Genomic DNA, 23,666 nt, shown 5'->3' on the forward strand with positions numbered 1-23,666 from the left:
TTGCTCTGGGTAGTATGGACATTTTAACAGTAATTGTTTTTCCAGTCCATGAGCATGGAATATCTTTCCATTTGTGTTGTCTTCGGTTTCTTTCGTCAGTATTTTATAGTTTCAGAGTACAGATCTTTCATCTCCTTGGTTAAGTTTATTCTTAGGTATTTTATTTTTTGTGCAATTATAAATGGGATTGTTTTCTTAATTTCCCTTTATGCTACTTTATTATTAGTGTATAGAAATGCAACAGATTTGTGTATATTGATTTTGTGTCTTGCGACCTTACTGAAGTCATTTATCAGTTCTAGTAGTTTTTTGGTGGAGTCTTGAGGGTTTTCTGTATATAGTATCATATCATCCGCAAATGGTGAAACATTGGCTTCTTCCTTACCAATTTGGATGCCTTTTATTCATTTTTCTTGTCTGATTGCTATGACTAAACTTCCAATACTGTGTTAAGTAAAAATGGTGAGAATAGACATCTTAGTCTTATTCCTGATTTTAGGGGAAAGCTCTCCATTTTTCACTACTGAGTATGATGTTGGCTGTGGGTTTTTCATATATGGCCTTTATTATGCTGAGGTATGTTCCCTCCAAAACCTACTTATCTTGAGGGTTTGTATCGTGAGTGGATGTTATACTTGGTCAAATGCTTTTTCTGCATCTGTTAAAATGATATGATGGTTCTTATCCTTTCCTTTGTTGTTGATGTGATGTGTCATGTTGATTGATTTGCGAATATTGACCCATCATTGCCTTCTGGGAATAAATCCCACTTGATCATGGTGAATGATTTTTTTTTTTAATGTTTATTTTTTTTGAGAGAGAGAGAGAGAGAGAGAGAGCATGCAAGAACGGGTGGGGGAGGGGCAGAGAGAGGGAGACAGAGGATCTGAAATGGGAGCAGATGTGGAGAGCAGATGAACCAAACTGTGAGATCATGACCTGAGCCACTCAGGTGCCTGGATGAATGATTTTTTTAAATGAATTGTTGGTTTCACTTTGCTAATATTTTGTTGAGGATTTTTGCATCAGTGTTCGTGAGAGATATTGGCCAGTAGTTCTCTTTTTTCACAGTGTCTATCTAGTTTTGGTATCAGGGTAATGCTGGCCTCATAGAATGAATTTGGAAGTTTTCCTTTTCTATTTTTTGGAATAAAGAGATATTAACTCTTCTTTAAATGTTTGGTAGAATTCACATATGAAGCTGTCTGGTCATGGACTTTTGTTTGTTGGGAGTTTTTGGATTACAGATTCAATGTCACTGCTGGTCTGTTCAAATTCTCTGTTTCTTCCTGATTCTGTTTTGGGAAGTTATATGTTTCTGGGAATTTATCAGTTTCTTCTTGGTTGTCCAGTTTGTTGGCATATAATTTTTTGTGATATTATCTTATAATCTTTTGTATTAATATAGAGTCAGTTGTTACTTGTTTTCTTTGATTTCTGATTTTGGGTCTTCTGTCTCGCTCTCTTTTTTTTTTTTATTTTTTTTTTATTTTTATGAGTCTGGTTAAAGGTTTATCAAAGAACCAGCTCTTGGCTTAGTTGGTGGAACTTGTGACTCTTGATCCCTTGGTTGTGAGTTCGAGCCCCATGTTGGGTGTAGAGATTACTTAAAAATGATAAAAAAAAAATCTTTAAAACAAACAACAAGAACAACAACAAAAACAAAGAACCAGCTCCTGGTTTCATTGATCTGTTATATTGTTTTTTAGTTTCTATTTTGTTTATTTCTACTGTTAATCTTTATTATTTTCTTCCTTCTACTGGTTTTGGGTTTTGTTTCTAGTTCCTTTAGCTGTAAGGTTAGGTTGTTTATTTGCGATTTTTTTTTACTTCTTGAAGTAGGCCTGTATTGCTCTAAATTTCTTTCTTAGAATGACTTATACTGCATCCCAAGGATTTGGACCCTTGTGCTTTCATTTTCATTTGTCTCCATGTAGTTTATTTATTTTATTATGATTTTTTATGATTTATTATTAGAATTTTTTAAAGTTTTTTTTTTTTTTTTGAGGGTGGGGAGGGGCAGAGAGAGAGGGAGAGATAGAATCCTGAACAGGCTCCACACTGTTAGCAGGGCTCAACCTCATGAATCGTGAGATCGTTACCTGAGCTGAAGTCTGACACTTAACTGACTAAGCCACCCAGGTACCCACCATGTATTTTTTTTATTAATTAATTTTTATTTTATTTTTATTTTATTCATTTTTTAAAAATTTTGTAAAAAAATTTTTAAAAATATTTATTTATATTAGAGAGAGAGAGTGCATGAGAAGGGGAGGGGCAGAGAGAGACGGAGACAGAATCTGAAGCAGGCTCCAGTCTCTGAGCTGTCAGCACAGAGCCTGATGTAGGGCATGAGCCATGAGATCATTACCTGAGCCAAAGTCAGACACTGAACCAACCGAGCCACTCAGGCTCCCCTTAATTTTATTTTAGAGAGAGAGTATGAGCAGGGGAGATGGGCAGAGGGAGAGGCAGAGAGAATCTTAAGCAGGCTCCACTCTGAGCATGGATCTTGATGCGGGACTCAATCCCATGACCTGAGGGATCATGGGATCCTGATCTGAGCCGAAATCAAGAGTCGGACAGTTAACTGATTGAGCCACCCACATGCCCCAACTAACTTGAATTTAAATAAATAAATTAAAAATAAACACAAGGGGCACTTCAGTGGCATATTCGGTTGAGCGCCCACCTCTTAATTTCGGCTCAGATCATGATCTCATAGTTAGTGAGATTGAGCCTTGTGTCAGATTCCGTGCTGACATTGTAGAGCCTGCTTGGGATTCTCTCTACCCCTGCCCCCCAAATAAATAAAGTAATTTAAAAAATTTTAAAAATAAGTAAGTTCAAATTAGTTCACATACAGTGTAGTATTTGTTTTAGTAGAACCCAGTGATTCATCACTTACATTTAACAGCCAGCGTTCATCCCAATAAGTGCCCTCCTTAATGCCCAGCACCCATTTACCCATCCCTCCCACCTACCTTCTCTCCAGCAACCCTCAGTTTGTTCTCTGTCGTTAAAAGTCTCTTAGGGTTTGCCTCCCTCTCTGTTTTTATCTTACTTTTCCTTCCCTTCCCCTGTGTTATTCTATTTGTTTCTTAAATTCCACATACGAGTGAAATCTTATGGTATTTGTCTTTCTTTGACTTATTTTGCTAAGCATAACACACCCAAGTTCCATCCACGTTGTTGTAGATGGCAAGATCTCATTTTTTTTGATCACCTTGTAATATTCCATTGTATATATATATGTGTGTGTGTGTGTGTGTGTGTGTGTGTGTATATATATATATATATATATATATATATAATGCACATCATCTTTATCCATTCCTCAGTTGTTGGACATTTGGACCTTTTCCGTAATTTGACTATTGTTGATAGCACTGCTATAAACATTAGGATGCATGTGCTCCTTTGAATCAGCATTTCTGTATCCTTTGGATAAATACCTAGTAGTGCCATTGTTGGGTTGTAGGGTAGTTTTGTTTTTAATTTTTTGAGGAACCTCCATACTGTTTTTTAGAGTGGCTTCACCGGTTTGCATTTACACCAGCAGTGCAAAAGTGTTTCCGTTTCTCCACATCCTTGCCAACATCTGTTGTTTCTTGAGTTTTACTTTTAGCCATTCTGACAGGTGTGAGGTTGTACCTCATTTTGTGGTTTTGATTTGTTTATATCTCTGATGATGAGTTTTTTATTTCCTCTTTGAATTTTTGGTTGACCCATTCATTGTTTAGTAGCATATTGTTTAACCTCCATGTATTTGTGTTCTTTCCAGATTTTTTTCTTGAGATTGATTTCTAGTTTCATAATGTTATAATCAGAAAGATTCCACGGTATGACTTCAGTGTTTTTGAATTTGTTTAAACTTGTTTTGTGACCTAATAAGTGATCTTTTCCTGAGACTGTTCCTTGTGCACTTGAAAAGAATGTGTTAAAGTCTCCTACTTTTATTGGTATTGATTACTTCCTTTATGTTTGTTATTAGCTATTTTATGTATTTGGGTGCTCCTGTGTAGAGTATGTAAATATCTACAATTGTGAAATCTTCTTGTTGGATTGTTGCCTTTATGATTATATAGTGTTTTTTTTGTCTCTTGTTATGGTCTTTTAAAATCTATTTTATCCAATGTAAATATTGCTACCCTGGCTTTCTTTTTACTTCAATCTGCATATGTCTTTAGGTCTGAAATGAATCTTTTGTAGGCAGCATATAGATGGGTCTTGCCTTTTTATCCATTCCGTCATCCTGTGTCTTTTGATTGAAGTATTTTCGTCCATATAAATTCAAAGTTATTGACAGATATGTACTTATTGCTCTTTTGTTACTTAATGGTTGTTTTTGTATTTCTTCTCTGTGCCTTTCTTCCTTTGATCTCTTCTCTCATGGTTTGCTGGCTTTCTTTAATGATATACTTGGATTCCTTTCTCTTTATTTTTGTGTGTCTTCTACTGATTTTTGATTTGTGGTTACCATTAGGTTTCTATATAATATCTTATGCATGTAGCAGTGTATATTAAGTTGATGGTTGCTTAAGTTTGAACCCATTCTTTCCTCTCCATTTTTTAGGTATATGGTGTCATACTTTACATTCTTTTATTTTGTGAATCACATGACTCTTTTTTTGTGTGCATTTATTTATTTATTTTTTTTAATTTTTTTTTTTCAATGTTTATTTATTTTTTTTGGGACAGAGAGAGACAGAGCATGAACGGGGGAGGGGCAGAGAGAGAGGGAGACACAGAATCGGAAACAGGCTCCAGGCTCTGAGCCATCAGCCCAGAGCCTGACGCGGGGCTCGAACTCACGGACCGCGAGATCGTGACCTGGCTGAAGTCGGACGCTTAACCAACTGCGCCACCCAGGCGCCCCATGTGTATATTTATTTTTGAGAGAGAGGGAGAGTGAGCAGAGGAGGTGCAGAGAGAGGGGGGACAGAGGATCCAAAGTGGGCTCCACACTGACAACAGAGAGCCCGATGCAGGTCTGAAACTCATGAACTGTGAGATCATGACCTGAGCCAAAGTCGGACACTCAATCAACTGAGCCACCCGCTCGCCCCCACCTGACTGATTTTTATAGATAAATCCAATTTTACTGCTTTGTGCTTCCTATTTTTCTTCTACTTATAGTCTTTCCACTGAAAGTTCCATTTAACATTTCTTGTAGGGCTTGTTTAGTGGTGATTAATTCCTTTAGCTTTTGTTTGTCTGGGAAGCTCTTTATTTCCTATTCTGGGAAATTTCTTTTCTTTCCTTTTCCTTTTCCGTTTCCGTTTCCTTTTCCTTTTCCTTTTCCTTTTCCTTTCCTTTCCTTTTTTTTTTCCTTTCCTTTCCTTTTCTTTCTTGTTTATTTATTTTGAGACAGAGAGCATGAGCAGGAGAGGGTTAGAGGAAGAGAGAGAACGTCCAAGTAGGCTCTGCATAATTGCGGAGTCCAATGTGGGGCTTAAACTCACGAACCTTGAGATCATGACCTGAGCTGAAATCAAGAGTCAAATGCTTAACCAACTGAGCCACCCAGATGCCCCTTTAAATTTTTTTAATGTTTGTTTATTTATGTTTATTTATTTTTGAGGGGGGGAGGGGCAGAGAGAGTGAGATACAGAATTCAAGCAAGCTCCAGGCTCCCAGCGATTAGCACAGAGCCCGATGTGGAGCTCGAACTCACAAACTGTGAAATCATGACCTGAGCCAAAGTCGGATGCTTAACCGACTCAGCCACCTAGGCACCCCAATGTTTATTTTTCAGAGAGAGAGAGAGAGAGAGAGGCAGAGGGAAAGGGGGACAGAAGATCTGAAGTAGGCTCTGCACTGACAGCAGAGAGCCCTTTGTGGCCCTTGAACCCATGAACTGCAAGATCATGACCTGAGCCAGAGTCAGATGCTCAACACACTGAGCCACCCAGACACTCCTCTTAATGTCTTTAAATTTTTGTCTTTATCACAACATTTTGCCTTTTTAATTATTCTGTGTCTTGTTGTGGACCTTCTTGGGTTGATTTTGTTGGGGGCTGTCAGCCTTCTGGATCTGGATTTCTGTTTCCTTCCCCAGATTTGGGAAGTTTTCAAGTATTATTTCTTCAAATACGTTTTCTGCCCCCTTTTCTCTCTCTTCTCCTGGGATCCCTAAAATGTGAATGTTACTACACTTGATGGTGTCACTGAGTTCGCCAAGTCTATTGCATTTTAAATTATTTGTTCTGAATCCTCTTCAACTTGATTGCTTTCCATTATTCTGTCCTTCAGGTTGATGATTCCTTCTGCTTCCCCTGGTCTTTTTATTCCACCTGGGGTGCGTGTGTGTGTTTCTGTGTGTGCGTGTATGTGTGTGTGTGTTTAAATGTGGAACACTTCACAGATTTGCATGTCATCCTTGTGCAGGCGCCATGCTAATCTTTTTTGTATTGTTCAAATTTTAGTATATGTCCTGCCCAAGTGAGCACTGGTCTGTTTTTAATATCAGTTATTGTTCTTCATTTCTGATTGATTCATTTTTATGTTTTTTTTTTTCTCTTTGTTGATGGTCTCACTGAGGTCCTCCAGTCTTGTCTCAAGTCTAGTAAGTATCTTTGTGACCATTACTTTAAATTCTCTATCAGGCATATTACTTCTCCATTTCCACTTAGCTCTTTTGCTATGATTTTGTCCTATTTAATGTGGGACATACTCTATCTCCTCATTTTGTCTAACTCTGTGTCTGTTTCTGTGTTAGGAAAGTCAGCTATTTTTCCTGTCTTGAAAGTAGTGGCCTCATGAAGACTAGGTCTTGTGGTGCCTTCCAGTGCAGTGTTCCCCATTCAACAGACTTGGTGCTTCAGGGTCTCCTACGTGTGTTGTGTGTGCCCCGCTCTTGTGGCTGATCTGTGTTTGGCTTCAGTCCAGTCATCCGTAATGGCTCTCTTTGCCTGTTGTGGGCAGGGTTTGGTCCCTGTGTTGTTAGTGGGCCAGTCTGGGTTTCTCTTGTGCTTGAGTTGAGTCAGACCAGGTGTTTGCCAGAGATGTAGTAGAACTGAACCTCAGGGTACTCTCCCTTTGTCATCCCCTGAGAAATTTTTGTTGCTAGACTGGGCCTGAAGTCAGTTTGCCTGGGACCCACTTTGCCTCCAGTTGGGTCTGCAGTTGGGAGTAGTGTGTGGGGTTATCTTCCCTTCTCCCTGGGGCAGGAGTCCCTTTGGAGTGGTGCTGGTCTCTGTTGGGACTGCTTGCATACTATTGTGGCACCGCTTTGGATGGGTTCTGAACAAGGGTGTATTGGAGGGGGCATGTCAGCAGCAGAATAGGAGCATAGGGCACATGGTGTATGCATGGTCTGTAAAGGTCCATTGCAGTCACCTGAGAAAACTGTTGGTGAGGCCTGCCAGGTTGGAGGGGGCAGAAACTGCAGAAGTGCTTGTGGTGGGGGATGCTGTTAGGAAGCACCATGGAGAATGTAGGTGCTGTGCTGGTTTCTGCAGGTGTTTCTAGGCTGGAGGACAAGGGAGAGAAATGGCACCTGGCAGCTCTTTTATTCTTGCAGAAGTGTCCCAAAGATCCCTACCTCTCCAGTATGCACTCTGACATCAACCATTAAATGTTCCTGTTATACCCCCCTCCCCCCCCCCCCCCCCCCAGTGTTTTCTAATTTCTGCTTTTGTGCTGTATATCAGTGAGGCTATTTGTTGTGCTGTCTCTTTAAGGAAAGGTACTCCACCCTCCCTGCTCTCCTAGAACAGAGTCTTCTTTCTGATTTTTAAAATTCCATGTGTTAAGCCTTACTGATTGTTAGGCCCCTGTGGTTTTCAAAGCCACATGTTATGGGGATTAGTTTTTTCCCCATGTGGGTGCCTGGTGCATGGGGTGCCTGGGGTGCCTGGGTTGGGGATCTGATCATCTCCCCTCTCTGCGCCTGCTGGTCCCTCCCTTCCCCAGACAGTCCTGTGGGTCTATTTAGCTCTCAATTGCATTTCCACCCTTCTTATCCTCTTCAGTGTGGCCCTTTCTCTACATTGAGCTGGGGGCGGTCTGTTCCTCCAGCCTTCAAGTTGTTTTCTGGGTTATTTACACTGATGTTGGTGTTATCTAGGTGTATGTGTGAGATGAGGTGAGTCCTACTATGCCATTTTCTCTGGAAGTCCCCCCAGTGTATGATCCTCTTAATTTATGTTGAAATCAGTTTGCTAACATTTTGTGAAGATTTTTGTATCTGTGTTCATCAGGAATATGAGCCCATAATTTTCTTTTCTCATGATGACCTTATCTGTTTGTGGTATCAGAGTAATGCTGGCCCCCTAAAATGAACTTGAGAGTGTTTCCTCCTCTTCTGTTTTTGGAAGAGTTGGGTTGAAAACGACTTATACTAATTCTTCCTTGAATTTTTGGTAGAATTCATCTTTGAATCCATCCATTGACTAGTTGGGAGGTTTCTGATTTCTCTTTCCTAGTCATCATCTATTCAGATTTTCTGTTTATTCACAATTGTATAAACAGTCGTGTTTATTTGTTTCTAGGGATTCATCCATTTCCTCTAGGCTGTCCAATTTGCTGCTATACAATTGTTCAGTCTTTTATGATCTTCTGTATTTCTGTGGTATCAATCATAATATCTCTTTCATTTCTGATGTTGAGTTGTCTCTTTTTTGTCTTGGTGAGTCTAGCTATAAGATTGTCTATTTTGTTTATCTTTTCAAAGAGCCAGATTTTAATTTCATTAGTCTTTTTTATTGTCTTTTTACTTTCATTTATTTTTGCTCTAATCTTTGTTATTGCCTCCCTTTTACTAACTTTGAGCCTTGTTTTGTCTTTTCTTTCCCCCCTAGTTCCTTGAAGTATGAAGTTAAGTTGTATTTGAGATTTTTCTTGTTTCTTGAGATGGACATTTATTGTTGTGAACTTCTGTCCTAGAACTGCTTTTTCTGCATCATGTAAATTTTGTTACATTGCTTTTCCAATTTCATTTATGTCAAGGTATGTTTTGATTTCTCTTTTGATTTCTTTGGTGCATTGGTTGTTTAGTGGCATGTCGTTTAGTCTCCACATATTTGTGAGTTTCCCCGTTTTATTCATGTAATTCCTAGTTTCGTGAAAAGATGCTTATATGATTTCAGTTCTCAAATTTATTAAAACTTATTGTAGCCCAGCATATGATCTAACTTGGAAAATGTTCCATATGCAATTGAGAAAAATGTATTTTGTTGGTTTTGGATGGAATGTTCTGTAAATATGTGGTAAGTCTATTTGGTGTTACATGTCGTTAAGGGTGACGTTTCCTTAGTGATTTTCTGTCTGAATAATCTATCCATTGATTTAAGTGGGGGCATTAAAGTGCTCTGCCGTTATTGTATTGCTGTCTATTTCTCCCTTTAGATTTGATAACATTTGCTTTATATTTAGGTGCTCTTATGATTGGTGCAAAAAAAGTTTGCAAATGTTGTATTGTCTTACTGGATTGATCCCTATCAGTGTGTAGTGCCCTCTTTGGTTTGTCGTTACAGTTTTTATTGTAAGTCTATTTTGTCTGATGTAAGTATAAATGCTCCAGCTTTTTTGTGGTTTCCATTTGCCTGGGAATATCTTTCTGTGTCCTTTCATTTTAAGTTTGCATATGTCTTTACATTTAGAGGGAGTATCTTGTGTGCATTTTTTAATTGTTTTATTTTATTTTATTTTATTTTATTTTATTCTATTCTATTCTATTCTATTCTATTCTATTCTATTCTATTCTATTCTATTCTATTCTATTTTAGAGAGTGTGTGCGCATGAGCAGGGGAGAAGGACACAGGGAGAGAAATCTTAAGCAGACTCCATGTTCAGTGCAGAGCCTGATGAAGGACTTGATCCCACGACCCTGGGATCATGACCTGAGCCGAAATCGAGTTGGGTGCTCAACCGTGAGCCACCTAGAGGCCTCTAGAGGGAGTATCTTGTAGGCAGCACAGAGCTGGGTCATATGTGTTTTTTATTTGTTTACTCTATGTCTTTTGACTTGAGAATTTAGTCTGTTATCATTTAATTATTGATGCGTGCTTATTGCCATTTGTTGTTTTCATGGTTTTCTTTTTTTTTTTAATGTTTATTTTTGGTGGGGGGTGGAGAAAGAAGGGGACAGAGGCTCCAAAGTGGACTCCATGTTGACTGCAGGGAGCCCAATGCAGGGCTCACATTCACAAACCATGAGATCATGACCTGAGCCAAAGTCGGATGCTTAACCCAGTGAGCCACCCAGGTGCCCCTGTGGTTTTCTGTTCCTTGCTTCTTCTCTTGCTCTTTTCCTTTGTGGTCTGATTTTTTTTAGTGGTATGCTTATATTCCTTTCTCTTTATTTTTGTATATTTACTATAGATTTTTGCTTTGTGGTTACTATGTGGCTTACATACGATGACATACCTGAAACAATCTATTTTAAGTTAATAATAACTTAAGTTTGACCCCATTGTAGAGCTCAAAATTATTACTCCTCCCCCGCCATGGTTTCTGTTTTTGACTGCACATTTTACACCTTTTTTTAACATTTTATAGTAATGTTTTTATTTTTGTTTATTTTTAAATTATAATTCCAGTGTAGTTAACATACAGTGTTATCTGAGCTTCAGGTGTACAACATAGTGACTCAACAATTCCATATGTCACCTAGTGCTGATCATGACAAGTGCAGCCCTTAATCTTCGTCACCTGTTTCACCCATCCTCCCACCCCCTCCCTTCTGGTAACCATCAGTTCTCTGTAGTTAGGAGTCTTTCTCTCTTTTTTCCTTTGCTCATTTGTTTCTTAAATTACAGGTATGAGTAAAATCATATGGAAGCATTTTACATCTTTTTATCTCATGTATGTCTTAACTAATTATTGTAGTTGTAATTATTTTTGTTACTTTTATTTTCCAGAATTTGGCTCTTTTTGTTATCAGTGATTCTTGATTATGCATCTTCCTGATTTTATTTCATAATTTAAAAAAATGGATGTTCTTTCCTTAGTCACTTTGAGAGTCTATTTAAAGTTTGTTTATTTTTGAGAGAGGAGAGAGAGCATGAGCAGGGGAGGGACACAGAGAGAGAGGGAGACCTAGAATCCAAAGCAGTCTCCAGGCTCTGAGCTGTTAGCACAGAGCCTGATGCAGGGCTCCAACTCATAAACTGTGAGACCATGACCTGAGCCTAAGCAGGACGCTTAATTGACTGAGCCACCCAGATGCCCCTAGAACTCTTAAATATTACATTAATGTCATTTTAGCATTAATGTATTATTTTCATTTTGTTGGAAATAAAGTCATTTCCTCATTTTTCATTTTTGTAGTATAGTTTACATAGAATAAAATTTCTCCTTTTTTAAAAAAAAGAATTCTTTTTAATGTTTATTTTTGAGAGACAGAGTGCGAGAGTGGGAGGGGCAGAGAGAGAGGGAGACCAAGAATCTGAGGCAGGCTCCAGGCTCCAGCATAGAGCCCGATATTGGGCTCAAACTCACAGGCTCGAACTGATGAACCGTGAGATCATGACCTACGCTGAAGTTGGACACTTAACCAACTCAGTCACCCAGGCAGCCCTAAAATTTACCCTTTTTAGTCACACAGTTCTGTACGTTTTGACAAACGTATGTGATTGTGTAATTAACATCGCAGCCTAGTGATGAAATATTTACATCTCCTTAAAACATTCCTTATTCATTCTTCTCTCTTCACCCTTACTATCTGGTGACCGTTGATTTGTTTTTCCCACTTATTTTCTCTTTTTTAGAATGATACCTAGATGGAAGCATACTGTATATAACCATTTGTGTCCTTCTTTGACTTGGCGTAACTTTTGAGATTTCTTGATGATGTTAGGTATATCACTTGTTTGTTCCTTCTTATTGCTGAATAGTATTTCCTTGTATGGCGGCACCACATTGTGTCTATTCACTGGTTGATGGACATTGAGTTGTTTCTGGTTTTTGGCAGTTATGAATATAATAATCATGAATATTTGTGTGTGTTTTTTGCATAGACATATATTTTTATTTCTCTTGCTTATAAACTTAGGAATGGGATTGCTGGGTTGAATAGTGAGCAATTGCTTAAGTTTATAGGAAATTGCCCAGCTCTTTTCCAAAGCGGCTGTACTATTTTGCCAACCATCTATATATTAGAGTTCCAGTTGCTTTCCATCTTCGTTAATGCTTGGTATTGTCTTTTTTGTTGTTGTTAATCCTAGGCATTCCAACAGCCTCTCCTTGTGAGTGTAATTTGCATTTCTTTACTAACTCCTGATATTATTAGGTGCCATCTTTACCTCTTCTGTATGAAGTGTCTAAGTCTTTTTGCTATTTTGTTAAAGATAAAATTCACATAACATAAAATTGACTTTTTAAAACATTTTAAAGCGCACAAATCATTGGTTTTTAGAATATTCGTGAAATTGTGTAGTCACTTACACTAATTCCAGAACATCTCTTTCACTATGAAAAGAATCCCTAACTCCATTAGCAGTTATCCCATATTCCTTTCTTCCTGCGGTCGTAAGCAGTCTTGTGTCTTTATGGATCTGCCTGTTCACATTTCATGTAAATGGAATCATACAGTAATAGAGATTATGTTTACCTTGTCAGCATTATATTTTAAAGGTTAATCCCAGGTGAAGCCTTGTATAAGTACATTATTCCTTTTTGTTGCTGAGTAATATTCTGTTGTATGAATATACCATATTGTATATATCCATTCATCATTTGATGGATATTTGAATTGTTTCCAGTTTTGACTATCATGAATAATCTGCTTTGAACATTTACATACATGTGTGTGTGTTCATTTCTCTTGGCTATATTCCTAGGAGTAGAATTGCTGGGTCACATGTAACTCTATGTTTAACCTTTTGAAGAACAGTCAGAATGTTTTCCACAGCAGCTACACCATTGTACTTACCACCATCAATGTAGGAGGGTTCCAGTTTCTCCATATCCTCTCCAACATTTGCTGTTATCTGTCTTTTTCATTATTTACATCTTAGTGGGTATGATCATGCCTTTTCTTTTAAGCTATATATGTCTTTTTATTTAAGGTGGATTTCTTTGTGATTGCGATTGCATAGTTGGGTCATGATACTTAACCCAGTGAGCCTGGGTGGCTCATTCGGTTGAGTGTCAGACTTTTTTTTTTTTCATGTTTATTTATTTTTGACAGAGAGAGAACACAAGCAGAGCAGGGGCAGAGATAGAGGGAGACACAGAATCTGAAGCAGGTTCCAGGCTCTGAGCTGCCAGCACAGAGCCCGATGCAGGGATTGAACCTGTGGATCCTGAGATCATGACCTGAGCTGAAGTCGGATGATTAACTGACTAAGCCACCGGGCACCCCTATTTTTTTTAATGTTTATTTATTTTTAAGAGAGAGAGAAAAAAAGCAAGAGCAAGGGAGGGGCAGAGAGAGAGGGAGACAAAGAATCTGAAGCAGGCTCCAGGCTCTAAGCTGGCAGCATAGGGTCCCAGTGCAGAGCTTGAACATACAAACTATGAGATCATGACCTGAGTTTAAGTTGGACTCTTAATCGACTGAGCCATCCAGGTGCCCCAAGTGTCTGACTTTTGATTTCAGCTAGAGTCATGATCTCAGGGTCATGGGATCGAGTTGCGTGTTAGGCTCTGCGCTGAGCCTGGAGCCTTCTTGGGATTCTCTTTCTGTCTCTCTGTCTCCCTCTCCCTCTGCTCCTTTCCCCAGCTTGTGTTGTGCTTTCTCTTTCTCTCAAACTGAAAAAACAAAACAGAAAGAAAAAATAATGTTAGTTTCAGGTGTACAACAAAGTGATTTGACAACTCTGTATGTTCTGCTATGCTCACCACAAGTATAGCTACTGTCTGTCACCATACAATACCATTACAGTACCATTGACTATATTCCCTATGCTGTACCTTTTATCCTTGTGACTTACTCATTCCATAACTGGAAGCCTGTACATCCCACTACTCTTCACCCATTTTGCCCATCTCCCCACTGCCCTTCCTGTGGTTATACATGCTTAGGGGACATTTTATGTCTTCATTTTATTTATTCACTTTATTTACTACTATGTTATAGACAGACTAGTTTCTTCTATTTTACGCTAGTGAGAGGCAAGTTTTTTCTTCACTCTTAGACTGAAGGTGGAAATCTTTAGGGACCTGAGTCTAACTGAGGATTCTCCTAAAAGTATCCTCATTTTGGATGGTTTCTAGTTTTTTGTTTTTTGGTTTTTTTTTTGGTTAAACGTTTATTTTTGGGAGAGAGAGAGAGAGAGAGAGAGGCAGAGTGCAAGCTGGGAGGCACAGAGAGAAAGGGAGGCACAGAATCTGAAGCAGGCTCCAGGCTCAGAACTGTCAGCACTGAGCCTGATGTGGGGCTCGAACTCACCCATGAGATCATGACCTGAGGCAAAGTTGGATGCTTAACCGACTGAGCCAGGTTGGCTCGGTTTTAAGTTTATTTATTTTGAGAAATAGAGCACGAGCACAATCAAGGAAGGAGCAGAGAAGGAGGGTGAGAGAATTCCAAGCAGGCTCCATGCCTTCAGTGCAGAGCTCAACAAGGGTCTCCCATGTCAGGAACCATGAGATCATGAACTGAGCTGAAAGGAAGAGTCAGATGCTTAACCAGGTGAGCCACCCAGGTGTCCCTGGTTTCTAGGTTTTATCTCCTATTTCTTTGCCAGTATGAATCCTTAAGGTCTCTGGGATTCAGCAGAAACTCTCACGTTGAAAACAAATTTACTACTTGGATAACTTTCACAGTTCTTGATTTCACTTTATTTTGGGCCTCTGGAATGTTTTATGTGTGTTGACTCAGCAAAATTTTAGAAAATTTTTTGCTTTGTTTTTAATCAGGAAGAATGTTCTGGGTATCTGTTCTGCATTGTGCCAAGTAACAAAAGTCTCTACTTGCTCAGTATTATACAATATGGATGTCCCATGATTTTAAAATTGCTTCTTTACTGATTTAGGTTCGTCCTTGCTTGCTTTCTAAAACTTATGAAGTAAAAATTTGTTTGCGAACAGATCTTTGTGTGCACATGGTAGTAGTTTTCATCACCAGTGGAAGGAAACAAGCAAGATAGGCTCGTTCAGCCTTTCCTTTGCCACTTAATTTGTGAATGCCCTAAATGCCATTAGAATGTGTTTTCAGATGTCCTCTAAGAATTTCCCACCCGAACATAATACATTATCAGGAGCATGTTTTTCTTTCTCAATAGTGAGTCCAGGTGAGCATACTTTGCAAGTATACCCAAAAGATAACGTTGCCACTCATCTTGGATTTTATTTTGGGCAGGTAAACAACACTTTTGGTTCATTCTGAGTCATAAGAAAATGGAAGTCATGTACCAACCTGCAGGACAGTTCAGAACATAACCTCTGATGTTTCTCAGAAAACAAATCTACAAGCCATCATTAAAATTATATACTTCAGTTAGTATAATTATAAATGAGGAAATGAACCAGGCTACTTGTCCTTGAAAGTTGACAGTGCAGGCCTACATAGCGCTGATTTCTCATGTAGAGGCCTTTTACAAAGCAATGACTCTACTTTAGAATATATAATCCCTAGGGGTTCCAGAGTGGCTCAGTCGGTTAAGTGTCCAACTTTGGTTCAGGTCGTGATCTCACAGTTCATGAGTTTGAGCCCCATGTCAGGCTCTGTGCTGACAGCTCAGAGCCTGGAGCCTGCTTAGGATTCTGTGTCTCCCTCTGTCTCTGCCCCTCCCCCACTAGCGCTCTGTCTCTGTCTCTGTCTCTCTCTCTCTCTCAAAAATAAATAAACATAAAAAAATTAAAATATATAATCCTGAATATTGTAAGTACATTCTTTGCATGACATTTGTCATATAAAAATAATTTGCCTCTTCATAGTTTATTTTTCCTTTGTGGCACATTCTGAACTGCAGAATCCTTTATCTACCATTTGGCTTTCCATAAACTATCAGGCAGGATCTCTGTGAAATTCTCTACTCTGAGAAACTATGTGCCTAATATTTATTTTTGATGTATGACTCATAATTACATTATTATATGTTCTGTTTTCAAAATAGCATCTGATAATTCAGTGCCTTTTAACAACAGATAACGTGTTTTCTAGAGAGTTTTTCCAGAAATCCAAACGTTTCTTGGGGTTCTTTCCAGGCTTCATTGGATTTATGTTTGGCTTTTTAAAATTTTTACTTTTTTACTAATTATTTTTAATGTTTTATTTTTTATTTTTTTTAAGTTTATTTATTTTGAGAGAAAGAGCACAAGCAGGGATGCGGCAGAGAGAGAGAAGAGGCAGAGAATCCCCAGCAGGCTCTGTACTGTTAGCACGGGGCCTGACAACAGGGCTTGAGCTCTCACATCGTGAGGTTATGACCTGAGCTGAAATCAGGAGACAGACACTTAACTGACTGAGCCACCCAGGCGCCCCTAATTTTTTTCTATATTTTAATAATTAAAAAAAATTTTTAGAGTGAGTCAGGGAGAGGGGCAGAAGGGGGAAAGAGAGAGAGAGAGAGAGAGAGAGAAAGAGAATCTCAAGCAAGCTCCACACTCACTGTGGAGCCCGATGGTGGGGCTGGGGCTCAATCCCATGGCCCTGGGCTGATGACCTAATCTATTATCAACAGTTGGATGTTCAATTGGCTGAGCCACCCAGACGCTCCATGTATTTTTTAAATACATGGTATTTAAATACCATTTTTAATTTTAATACCATTTCTGGTATTGTTTAAAAATCAAGGACTCAACCAAGTTTTCCTTAAGTTTTTGTTTGTTTTAATTTTACAATGTAACTACTCATTGACGTAATACATTTGAGTTTACTCAATACTCCTCGTTTAGAACTTTCATGGCTGAGATGTCCTTAGGCTTAAGAGTAAATTGGCCAGCTTCTGTGACATGTTTCTGGTCTTTGAAGTTGGCACAGTCCATTATAGCTACCTAAGGGTTGTGTGTGGCCATGGAAAAACATGTTTTTGTTGATGTGTTCTCGCTTTCTAGTAACTTTATTTTCTGCTCAAGGGATTTAGTATCTGTTCAGATACTTTATTTTTAAAGGCCACATAAGTAGTGACTTGATCTCTAATCTTAGCTTTGAAAATTTCCCAGACACTAATAAAGGTAATGTCTGATGACCTATTATTTGAGGATACCACTCACTGGACAGCAATCAGTGCTATTTAAACATGTATATTTTATTCTGCAAATCATTTTCCTGGTAAAAGGCTGTTAGTAAAATTGTGCATGAAATGACATAATTTTGTGACTTTTGGGCCTAGATTTATAATACTTTTTACATGGTGTCACCGAGAGCTAATACAGTTGTAAAACACTTTGCTCTTCAAATACTGTACTAAATAATTAGTACTGAGAAGAAATATTCTATAAATCATAGTCTCATCAGAAACAGCACACCTGTCTTTTGGACTAATAGTAATATTTTGGACACAAAGGATTATATAGTAATCCTTGTTTTACGTAGAAGTGGGCTGTCTTTGCAGTGATTATATGAGTAAGATTTTTATAAAGGATTAAGTTACTAAAGACCACGATAATCAGTTAAATTATCTGGACTGTCCACATCAGGACATTAACAAGTTTAATTATTAGTGGAATGAAAGAGAAATTTACCAGATTGTATTATATATGCCAAGATGTATTCACTCATAAAGAAGAGGTGGAGGGAAGCAGTTTTCCCCCAGGTGTGGAAAAAACGCTGGAGGACAAAGCTGGAGTTGCCATTTTTGGTCTGTTTTTACTTGTTTTATATTTATGATAATGGATTGTCTTGGTAAAAACCTACCCTGGACACAGTGGTGGTTTTGTTGTTGTTTGTTGTTTTTTGAGGTTGGTAGAGAAAACTGCATATTGCTGCCTTGATATGTTGTCTCTTTGTTAAAAGCAGATGTACAGATCAGTGAAACAGGGTAGAGAACCCAGAAGTAAACTCATGCACATATGGTCAATTAATTTATGGTGAAGGAGGGAAGAATATACATTAGGGAAAGGAGGGTCATTTTCAATAAATGGTATTGGGAAAACTAAGCTGTGATCGCACATCATATACAAAAATTAACTTAAAATGGGTTAAAAACTTCATTGTAAGACTTGAAACCAATAAAACTCCTAGAAGAAAACATAGTAAGCACCTAGTATCGTCTTCGTGATTTTTGTGGGGGCGGGGGGCAGGGTGTGTGGGAGCAGTGTTGAACTCCAAAGCAGGTGTAATAAAAGCAAAAATAAATGGTTGGGGTTACATTAAACTAAAAAGGTTCTGTACAACAAAGGAATCCAACATAATGAAAAAGTAATTTACTGAATGGGAGGAGAAATTTGCAAATCATGTTTGATAAGGGGTTTATATCCAAAATATATAAAGAACTTCTGTTAACTCAATAACAACAACAAAAAAAACCAAACAATCCACTTAAAAAATGGGCAGAGCACCTGAATAGACATTTTTCCAAAGAAGACATCCAGATGGCCAACAGACATATTAAAACACACACACACACACACACACACACACACACACACTAGAATAGTACTCAGCCATGAAAACGAATGAAATATTGGCATTTATGACAACATGGGTGCACCTAGAGGGTATTATGCTAAGTGAAATAAGTCAGATAGAGAAGGACAAATACCAAATAATTTCACTATGAGTGGAGTCTGAAAAACAGAACAAAGAAACAAAACCCAGACTCATAGATGCAGAGAATCTGGGCGGGGGGGGGGGGGGGGGAGTGTAGAAACTGCCTGGGGGGACAAAATTGGTGAAGGGGATTGAGAGGTACAAATATAAAATATAGGTACAAATATAAAATAGAGAATTGAGAGGTACAAATATAAAATAACTAAGTCTTGGTTGTATAATGTACAGCATGGGGAATACAATGAGAGGTAACTAGATTTATTGTGGTAATCAGTTTGTAGTATATACAAATATTGAATCACTGTGTTGTACACATGAGATTAATAGAATATTGCTTGTCAATTATACTTTAATAAAAACAACAAAAAGAAATGATGTTCTTTGTTGTTAAACTCTAAGTTTCATGCAAAGAGAAGAAACCATCTGCTTATTAAATGTGATCTTTCATTGAAATCTGTTACAGCCTAGTTGGGCCCTTGGTTTGAGTTGAAAGGAAATAATTCATTTCACTTTTTTGAGTCTACAAAATAGTTTATTCTTCCTTTCCCTACAGCAAGAATTATGAACATAAGTGTACAAAACAGATTCAATGCTAATTTTTAAAGCTTCCCCATATTTCCATTCTCATTAGTTATAAATAATGTGCTTGATTGTAAAATGGAAAAAGTTGAAATTTTCCACTTGTGCCTTTTGAGCTGTTTTCAGAGGTATTATACACTCTGGAAATAATAATAAAAGATACTAGGCTTTATACAGTGCTTTTTGTTTGAGGAACTCATATAAACACTAATGCATTGATCCTAACACAGTACTTGATTGTGACTTTAAAAGGTCATGAGTTACTGCTGTTACAAAAAAGTTAAAAAAGATTGGAAGGGGAGCTCCAATATACAAATACTAAATATCTAGAGAAAAGTTGATACAGACAATTGAAAAAATAAAATTATGGGGGATTTTTATTATTTAACTTTTCTCTTAGCCTGTGATAGATTTTTATCCCTTTTAATTTTTTAAATTTGTTTATGAATCTTGCTTAAAGCCTGATTCCCTTCTTAGACAAGAAAGCAGAATTTTCTTTTAAACTTTAGTCTTTCTCAGCCAAGAAGGCTTAAACCTGTGGTGGTTTCCCAAGTATGTCACATGAGCATAGCAGTGTATTTTATTGGTCCTTGAATTAGGAGATCATCTTTTTCATTTTCTTTGTTTAATATTTGTGGTATGTAGCTGTTGATTTTGATTATAGTGGTCATGTGGCTTAATTGTCAACTTTTTTGTTTCGTAGGTTTATTCTTCAGTCCAAGGAGGTAATTCACAATCAACTGTTAGAGAAACAGAAAATAGCAGAAGAAAAAATTAAAGAATTGGAAGTAAGTTTTGAGTCCATATTGACAGTAGTAAATTTTAAGAAAAAAAATAATTACCTCAACTTTGTCATGTTAAATGAAAATGTATGCCTGCCATTGTTTTCATTTTTTCGAATTGTGTTAGAGCAGTGAAGCGGTCATGGCAGTGTGTAAGACCTCCACCCCCACCTCCCCCCCACCCCCCCCAGCGCCCCATGAAAGAAAGGAAAGGAAGACAGAAAAATGGTTTGTTGCAACTGTAGAGACTTTTGAAGAAGATGGGATGCTTTTAATATGAATGTATTTTCTCCATTGCCTTTGAATGAACATGTCTGTTCTTAAAAACAAAGTAAGACACACGGTGTATATTTAAACATCACATATTGTGGTAGATAGGCATGAGAGTAGGTAATGATAATAGTATTTAAAAGATCTCGACATAGGTCTTTTTTATATATTGTAATTCCTTTAATATAGATTAGGTATAACTATCTGAATGATGGTGCTGCAGTGAGGAAAACGAGTCGTTTTTTTTTTTTTTTTTTAGCTAGGGAAAAAGATGATGGGTAAGAGTAACTTATTACATTTTTGGAAAATTGAATTTTACTACATTTTCTGTATACATTAAAACCTTTGATGAGATACTCTTCTTGGGATTGAGTGGAAGGTCCATCCTGTATATAGTAAAAGTTGGCCTGGGCAAGAGACTGGTTATTATTTCTTTGGGGCCAAGATTTCCTGAAATGGGGATGGTTACAATGACTTCATAGGTCACTTTATCTAATTTGTGTGAGTACTATTTGAGGCAGTATTTCAGAATCTGACTCAGCTCTCTGTGGAATTGGTGAGACACCCCTTGTAGCTTCCCCGGGGATTTCTTAGGGGAACCAATTTGGCATGGCCTGAGTGAGTGTGTAGTGTCTTAGGTTACTTAGGTTTATTTTTGTTTAACTACTGATCATAATTTAAACAAACTTGATAATTTGTAGCTTAGAAAGTGTATTGAAAAAATAATAAATAAGCATGTAAACAAATAAGGACAAAAAAATCCTTATCCTTTAGTAACCAGGTTGTTATCATGTCCTATTTGTCATTTTTGTTAGCCCAGCTGTTCTAGATTGAATTTTATATCTTCTGTTTTCAAACAAAATAACTTTAAAAACTCCAATTAAAACTATTTCATGTTAGATAACCAAAAATCTGTTTTTGTAGCATTAGGTAAATACATCTAAAAATGATCCTGATGAATAAGTAGCCAGATAGAAAGTAATGTGTATATAATTCTCTTTTTATGAAAACACAAAAAATAAGATCTGTATATGAATGGCAAAAATGATGTCAGTATATACATTAAATTAACACTGGTTCCCCTAATGAAATTAATTTAGATGATGGGCATGAAATTATTTTTTCTTATAATCTTTGTGTTGGATAAATTTTAACACGTATGTGTTAACTTTTTTTTTTTTTTAATATTTATTTTTGAGAGAGTGCATGAGCAGGGGAGAGGCAAAGAGAGAGGGGGACAGAGGCCAAAGTGGGCTCTGTGCTGACAGCAGAAAGCCTGATGCGAGGTTGAACTCACAGACCATGAGATGATGACTTCAGGTGAAGTCGAAAGCTTAACCAACTGAGCCACCCAGGCATCCCTGTGTTAGCTTTTGTAATTAAAAGAATATTAAAGGTAAAATTGCCACAGCTGATGATTTTAGCATACTGTTCAGTTTTGAAGAGTATTAAGAAATTTTTTTCCCCAAAGTTACCTTTTTTGGAGTTTCTCATTACTGGTAGAGTGTCCTGACAAGTGTCAGGTAACGGAACTAGAATAGCTGGCTCCGAACTAGAATAGCTGGCTCGTTGGTACCCATTTGAAATGCTAATTACAGCTAGGAAAAACTAGTGGGGTTAAACTCTAGGTTCTTCCCTAGAACATTATATTGTGTCTTTTTTCTTTTTAATTTTTTATTTTACATGCTTTTTATATTATAAAAGCATTATTAAGTGTACTATAAAAGAAAAAAGGTCAAAAAATAAAACATGATTAAATGAAAATACTACTTTCCCCTCTAGCCAACACACCTGCAGATGTCACCCCTGGAGTTTTGTGGGTATCATTCCAAACTTTATTTTATAAACCCATTCATACACACATGTATATACTTTTTAAAAATAGAGAGGTATTATGCTGTATATACTGTTTTTCATCATTTTACAATTTATCTTTCCACCTGTAGTTTATATTTCCCACCTTCTTATTTTCCACTTCTCTTAACCATTGTAGGTTCCTTATTACCTCAGCATTTAATTATTGCATGATCCCTACCTCTACATTTAGTATGCTTTCCAATACTGCTCTAATTTGTATTTTTAATAGTATCATCTACTACACACTCTGTTCTCTCCCCTGAAGCAATGCTGTATTTTGCACTGCCATACTTGCATAGTTTTGTTACTTCAGCCTGAAACGAATGTGCACTAATGCACACATACATTGTTTTTTTTGTTTTGTTTTTAATTTTCTTTCTTTATTTTAGACAGAAGGAGAACGAGTGAGCATGAGCTGGGGAGAGGGGCAGAGGGAGAGAGAGAGAATCTTAAACAGGTTCCACGCTCAGCAAGGAGTCTGTCACAGGGCTCGATCCCATGACCCTGGGATCATGACCTGAGCTGAAATCAGGAGTTGGATGCTCAATAGCCTGAGCCATCCAGATGCCCCAACACATACATTGTTGTTAATTGTAGTGTTCAAATTCTCTGTGTTTCTTACTGATTTTTTTTTTCCTGATTATTCAGTTAATTATTGAGAGATGTCAAATCTCCCTCTATGGTGATACTTCCCAATTTCTCCTTAGTCTTTCAGTTTAGTGGACAGTGGTGTTTAGAGACCACTGTCTGGGTATTATAAGTGCTCATTATTACTGTATACATAGTTCAGAGGATAGGTTTAATTTTGCTTTATATATGAAGGAATTTCCCAGGTCTTTTAAAGTATTCCACTGACTCTGGCTTCCATTGTTGCTGTTGAGAAGTCATCTGTCAGCTTAGTTGTTGTTTCTTTTTTTTTTTTTTTCCACTGGTTCCTTTTAATATTCTCTTTGTCTTCATGCTTTGTAGTTTCTTTGGGATATGTTTATGTGTGGGGTTAGTCTTTTTATTTATTTTTTTAAGTTTATTTATTTTGAGGCAGGGGGTTGGGGGATGGGGAGAGAGAGAATCCCAAGCAGACTCCATACTGTTGTCACAGAGCCCAGTGCGGGGCTCCATCTCTCAAACTGTGAGATCATTACCTGAGCCGAAATCAGGAGTCAGACTGTTAACTGACAGAGCCTTCCAGGCGCCACCCCCCACCTTTTAATTTTTTTTCTTAATCCTACTTGGCTTAAGTTGGGTTTCCTGAATCTGAGGATTAAGATCCTTTATCAATTCTGGAAAATTCTTAGTATTTCTGAAAATTACTTCTTTTCCTGTTTTCTCTATTAGGTGGTATTTCTTTCTGGAATTTTTCCCCCTACTTTTAAACTAGAATGACCTTTGTAAAACGTTATAAAGTGTGGTTCTGTTACTTTTCTGTGTAAAGCCCATCATTGTTCTTAGGATAAAGTTCACACTTGTTAACATACTTTCAAGGCTTTTTTGTGAAAGGACTCCTGTTTATTTCTATTATCTCCCTCATTTCCTTTGCCTTTCTTACACTGTATACTCCACCCATTCAGGAATA

At 37.5% G+C, this 23,666-nt stretch overlaps 1 protein-coding gene and 1 non-coding gene across 2 annotated transcripts in view; one reads left to right on the top strand and one right to left on the bottom strand.

Annotated features, from left to right (window-relative positions):
• The window catches only part of PFDN1 (prefoldin subunit 1), a 72,323-nt gene that overhangs the window by 17,359 nt on the left and 31,298 nt on the right, over window positions 1–23,666 (top strand). Inside the window, exon 3 of the mRNA XM_025923653.2 lies at window positions 19,888–19,972. Coding sequence (XP_025779438.1) covers window positions 19,888–19,972 — 85 coding nt within the window. The remainder of the gene's footprint in view (window positions 1–19,887; window positions 19,973–23,666) is intronic.
• LOC112861780 (U6 spliceosomal RNA) lies at window positions 6,346–6,452 on the bottom strand. Its single transcript, XR_003223680.1, has one exon. It is a non-coding gene; the product is annotated as a U6 spliceosomal RNA (small nuclear RNA).

This window comes from Puma concolor, chromosome A1, assembly GCF_028749965.1.
Source record: "Puma concolor isolate L17-30 chromosome A1, mPumCon1.1.hap2, whole genome shotgun sequence".
Classification (NCBI taxonomy): Eukaryota; Metazoa; Chordata; class Mammalia; order Carnivora; family Felidae; genus Puma; species Puma concolor.